The 6,228-nt window shown below is 40.3% G+C and overlaps 1 protein-coding gene across 1 annotated transcript; it reads right to left on the bottom strand.

Annotated features, from left to right (window-relative positions):
* Positions 1-1,223: 1,223 nt before the first annotated feature.
* dnajb1b (DnaJ heat shock protein family (Hsp40) member B1b) lies at positions 1,224-5,045 on the bottom strand. Its single transcript, XM_007575354.2, has 3 exons — positions 4,637-5,045; positions 2,477-3,096; positions 1,224-2,001 (listed from the first exon to the last, which is right to left on the bottom strand). Exons 1-3 carry the CDS (start codon positions 4,845-4,847, stop codon positions 1,768-1,770), a joined length of 1,065 nt encoding a protein of 354 aa, XP_007575416.1. The 5' UTR covers positions 4,848-5,045; the 3' UTR covers positions 1,224-1,767.
* Positions 5,046-6,228: the final 1,183 nt, after the last annotated feature.

Genomic DNA, 6,228 nt, shown 5'->3' on the forward strand with positions numbered 1-6,228 from the left:
AGCCTAGGTACTGATCTCATCTTAACCCTTTATGTGCTGAATTCAAAATCTCTGCCTGGATACTTTTGCTTATTTTAATTGTATGCAGCTCTTTAATGTCCTGTGAGTAATTATATTTGCCCATTTGTCCATAACAACTGGAACTTTCAATATCTAGCAAGTTATTTTCGTAATTTACCATCTATTAAAAGAGTGCCCCCAGAGTAATTTCACTCTCTGCTACGGGAGGAGTGTAATTACCGTAATAACCTGAGATTGGCTGGAAAACACAACGTCTCCCCTTTCAGAAACAGTTGGAAATTTTCCGATAGCGCAAAGTGTGGCGGAATTACGGCTCTGCAAATTTGGCTGGATTGCCGTTGATACGATTAGGATTTATGGGGTTTTAATCACCTCCTGATGTCCAGGTCAACTTTTTACGTAAATCAAACATACATGTTTAAAAATTGGTTGTAAAAGCCAAAGAAGGGACTGACTACTCACTATAAAGCTAATTCATGGACTTGATGACGTGAGCACATCCTAGAACATTTCAATCAAGCCATACTTGGTCATTTTAAGGACTTCAGACTGGGGCAGTAATTCAAAAACAAGGAGTATGGGAGAAGAAATCTCTATCAGGAAATGTTCTGTTTCCAGCGCTCTCAGAAGTGCTGCTGCCTAATGAACATGTTTCAATTAAAAACCTATTTAAATCACATCACTGGGGCTTAAAATATATAATTATACTTTTTTTTATTAGGAAAAACAAAATATATAAATCTCTTGAGGAAAACACATGCAAAGACAAGAAAAACAATATATATATTTATGCCTTTATTTTTTATCATGTCGGTTTTGGTCCTCCATACACAGGAGCAAAATAAAAGTCATACTCAAATGTATTTGTTCCAGTGAGGCTCATTTGTCAAATAGAAAGTATCTTTTGAAATGAACCTCTAAAAATGTATTAAACATGGTATTCATTAAGCACATGTTTCTGTAATAAAAATATTTACTGATATAAACTATTCCATTAAATGATTTGCAAGAGACACCATATTTAACAAAAATAAAAGCTTTAAAACATCATTCTTTGTGTAGTTAATCAAGTTACTCATTTAATTTTCAAAACGTGTTTATTATGACACTTCATGGAAGAGCAAGATGAGAAAGTCGCTTGAAGAAACCATTTGATTTCAAACACCTACAAACCATTTCATAGAAACATACAGGAGACATTGGGCGTAAACAGCACCATTTTCCTTTTTATTATTCTTAATGCAGCATTATTCAGAAGACAGGACAATATTTCATCTCCATGTCATTCTTCAGAGCGTGACCTGCTATTCTTAGTAAAATAAGCAATTTTTATACACTTATGTGTCAAATACATCTGTGCAAACCATCCACTGCAAACCTGGATGCTTAAACTTCATACAAAAAAATAAAGGTTTCTCGATGAAAACTGTTATAAGCAAAAGAGTCTGTAGAACAGTGGCACATGTAGTCTCTCATTTATTGCACAGTTTTCATGAAAAATATAAACTCACTTAGACCAAACACCACACCGCACTGGAAACATATTTACAGTCAAGCCTCTGAAAAGCAGCACTCGTTCATTGGGAGCAAATCTCTCAAAAGTCTGTATTTACACTACTGAGGACCGTGTGACATTCGGGGCAAATCCAACCCCAGGAGTGTCGCTCTCAACGTCAAGTCTAACTCGTGAACGTCCGTGTCACGGGTAAAAAGATGGCGTCCCAAGTAAGAGTCCAGCGGTCGTGTTCACGATCGAGGAAGAACCTGAGTGATGGTGTCCCGGGCGTTCTTGCTCAGCCGCTCCGGGAACTTCACCTCAAACTCCACGATCAGGTCTCCTCGCCGATCGGGTCGCTTGGGGTAGGGCAGCCCCTCCCCGCTCACCCGTCGCTTCATGCCCGGCTGTACGATGTCCGTGGACGTAACAGTCACAGTCCTCCCGTCCAGAGTGGGCGCCTGGACCGTGCAGCCACACAAGGCCTGATGGAGCAAGGAGAGCAAAGAACGGTTAGCGACGTGATTCACCACAACACTGTTTAAAAACAGCTTAGAGTCAAACTGCAGTTTATGGAGGGATTATTGGTCGATGTCACGCTGCGTTGCCTGCAAAAAGTTAGCAAGAAGACAATATTATAACTATTTACAATTAGGCCAATAAAATAATTTACAACTTGCAGCAAGAGCAGATCAAATCTCTTCGCCTGGCGCTAATCCTGCATGCATCTTTGCGCTGCTTCCTCTTCAGACTGCTGCACCTTTGATTTCTGATGGCTTAGTTTTCCACCTGCCTTGATGGCTGCAGCTACGCGTTAATTTTTCAGTTAATTGTGACAAAAATACAAAGAAGTGACCACAACTCATTTGACCTTTCCATGCCAAATATAAATTCTGCTTTTTTTGCGCTTACAACCAAATAATCCCTCTAAATTAGAAGTTTCAAGTAATCTCAACTTACATCGCGTAGTGAAACCTTGGCGGTATAAACGATGTCGGAGCCGTCTCGCTTGAACACGGGATGAGGCTTGTCCTTCAGCACGAACACCACGTCCGCTGGAATGTTCCTCGGCGTCTCGTCCCCTTCTTTGGCGAACGTGATCTTGGTGCCCTCTTTCCAGCCTTTCTTTATCTGCACCTCCAGGATTTTCTCCTCCGTCCTCGACGTTCGGCCGTCGGGGCAGAGCCTTTTCCGAGAGATCTTCATCTTTTTCGTGCAACCGTTCAGCACTTCTTCTAGTGACACGTTGAGGTCGTGAACCACGGGGGGGTCCTGCTGCTTCTTCACGACGCTCGTGTGGCCACCCATTCCTCCCATGCCGGGGCTAAAGGAGCGCGAGAAGCCGCCCATTGCGCTGGGGCCCATTCCACGACCGGCCATCCCGAATTGAGCAAACGGGTCGTCAGTTTCCATGTCTTCGTCCATGCCGCCGTTACGAGCGCCGAAGAACTGCTCGAAGGGGTTACGGCCGCCGAAAAACTCTGCGAAGATGGCATGAGGGTCTCCATGGAAGGTGTAGCTGTAGGTGCCTGGTCCGCTGCCCCCTGTTGGTCCTCCTCCGCCACCACCGCCTTTCAGACCTAAATACACAAGACAAGGTTAACATTTCACCCAATTTTAATTTTGGGATGCTTAAGTGTAATTACTGATTGCAAAGGTGACATAGGTCTCAAGAATACAGGAAATAATTATTAATAAATCTAGCCTTGGTTTGGATTTTATAAAAAGGTCATAGATATTGCACCATCGAGATCATTTAAACAAATGCAATGAAATAGCAATTCAGCAGAACTGCTAATAATACATTTTCAACAGGATTATTCTGCATTGACGTGGATTCAAGAAAAATTTGTTGAAAGCAATGTTTGCAAAAACTTGACAAAAATAAGGAGAATTTTGATGTTCTACGCCTGCATATTCTTGAATTGGTTGGGGAGCTTTATACTTGAGACAATACGGAATACACGAAATGAGGATGAACACAAAAAATTTCAACAATTTTTGCAATACTTTTCATATTATTCAGTAAAGTACATTCTGTTTATGCTATCTGCTTTTTATCCAACACGCCCTCTGGACAAATGAGTTTTTCTGTTAATATTTAGAGTTATGATGAGGCACTATTAATTAAAAACATGTAAAATTATTATGCTCATTTTCCTTTGTTTCTTTTCTGTTCTAATCCTAAAAGGTACTAGAAATCATTTTTAGCTATTAATTTTGTTTATGAAAGTGAATGTTATTGTTTTTATTTTTCTATTAGTTTTAAATTTAATTCTAGTCATTTAAGATTGCTAATTATTTCAAATAATTTTTTTATAGATCGTTTGCCATATTTGGCTTGATTGTAGATTGCATTCTCGTTTCTGTGTTTCATTCAACTGTATAAAAACTTTTCTATAAATATATTATGACTCATTGTAAGCAGAGCATGCCCACCATGTGTCTAAAAGCAATAACTAGTTGTGTGATCTGCCAGTTTTTCAGCCCCCTCACAACAAAAGGTGTCCTCTCACACCAGTGTGAGAGCAGTTGCAGGTTGCCCAATTTGTTACTTATAAAAACATGATGTAACCATGGCAACACACCACACAGGGAGCAAACTTTTGACCATCATTTTACTGTTTCCGTTTAAGTCAGTCGCGGTGTACCGAGCATTTGAATTCAAGAACCTGCTAATCAGGTCACGGCTCTTTGCTAGTCATTTTGTTTTGGCAGAACTGTAAGTGAACTAACAGCAGGCTACCATCAGTAGCATCTTCATAACAACAATGTGGCTAAAACTGCCTCTTCCTGCAAATATGCAGAGCCTTCCAGTAGCACTGCTATTATTAGTCGGGCTACATTCCCGTTAGGATTCCAGCCGATTTATTATGGAAACAGGTCTGGGTTTGTCCCGTTAAGCAGGCCCTTGGCTTTTAGTTAGCCCTGAAGGTAAAACTCACAATGAAGGACGAATAGAGCTCAAAGCGCCATGACACGAACAGATTACCACCAACCACCGTTTGTCCCTAAAATGTTAACATTTACTTCGGCTAACACGTCAACCAAGGTTTTAATAAAGTTATTCTAACATAGCAGGGATTACTGAGCGGACTACATGTTCAAGATGACGCTTACCTTCTTCTCCAAAACGATCATATATGTCTTTCTTCTTTGGGTCACTCAAAACGTCGTAAGCTTCTGCGATTTCTTTGAATTTCTCCTCCGCTCCTGGTGATTTGTTCTTGTCGGGATGGTACCGCAAAGCCTGTTTACGATAAGCTTTTTTTATATCATCCTCTGAAGCTCCCTTCTTAATTCCCAAAATTTCGTAGTAGTCCTTGCCCATCTTGATTTAAATGTTCCCCCAAAAGTTGTCTGTCCGCGTCGGCTCCTGATCAGTCGTCCGTATCTACTCGGGCTGCTGCTGGAGTTCTGTACATACTCTTTATAAACAGCGTGGAAACTTCCAGACTGTTCCACACGCAGCCAGAACCATCTCGGCTGTGACGCCACAAGCAAAGTCACGCCCATCGGGAAACGTTAACTCCCATGGTGCTTTCATGTGCTGTAGGAGATTTGTTTTTATTTCGGTATTTTTTAACAATGTCATAATTTAAGCAAAGGTTCAAAATGATTCTAAACTTTTTACAACACGTTTCACGATGTTTTGCAAATACCGCGAGCTTTACAAACTTTCTGGTACAGCAGTAAAGCAGAACTTAGTCTTTTTTTAGTTTTATAGGGAATTTAATATTACAATCTCTTGTAGTGGCATGTTCCCTCGGTGTTTGAATGTACAGAAATAAATACACTGTTATTAGCTTGTACGTCTAATATCAGTTCGCTTGGTGTCTGAACCAAGCGAACTGAGTTGTAAGATCTAGCTAATCTTAATAGTTTTCAAACTTGGTGTGATTTGACATCATTCGCTAATCGAAGTTCAAATCTCAGAGGTAAATGGAAAGCAGCATACCGTTTCCAGCACGTGCGCTTGGAGTACTACGTCACAATTTATTTTTGTATTTACTATATACAATTAATTATAACAATTTCAGTCCAAATACCAGCAGTGGTCATTGTAACACATTTTGATAGCCATGGTCTTAATTCTTGTAAACACCACAAATTTTGGCCGTTTTTATATACTTCAAACTAAATTATATCATTGATTCAGATAATTATCATTTTAAAGGGGGACATCTTAAACCGACACCCACAGCAACACAGTAGAAATGTCTTTTTGTACAACTCATTTGTGCAAAGAGGTCCTTTTGCTTCACCTCGGGCGTGGCTCATACCAAAACCAACTCTGCAGAAGCATGTCTGACAAGTTTAAGGTACACAGGAACAAGTCTACACAAAAACTGTCAGTGAATACCATTTTTTGAAGATTCGTCTTTAAATTTCTGTGGATTTAAAGCTGGGGTGTGTGAATTTTATATTACACACAATTTATTAAAAAAAATTCTTACAAATGTTCTAATTGGCACCATGTGGTGACAAGTGAGTGACTATTTGTGAAAAGTTGGAGCTACTCCACCTCCTCCCAATGCTGCTCCAACCGAACAGAGCCAGGATGCGGATTTTGGTGCAGCCAATCAATCTTGGTGCTAATGGCATAGGAACAACTTATTTGTCATCTGTCAGGAGATGATTTATCAGTCATCTTCGGCGACCATGCTAGAATGAGCATTCATGGCAGGCTTCCTTGTGGTGAATCAGCTGCA

The sequence above is a fragment of the Poecilia formosa genome, unplaced genomic scaffold, assembly GCF_000485575.1.
Source record: "Poecilia formosa unplaced genomic scaffold, Poecilia_formosa-5.1.2 Scaffold375, whole genome shotgun sequence".
Lineage (NCBI taxonomy): Eukaryota > Metazoa > Chordata > Actinopteri > Cyprinodontiformes > Poeciliidae > Poecilia > Poecilia formosa.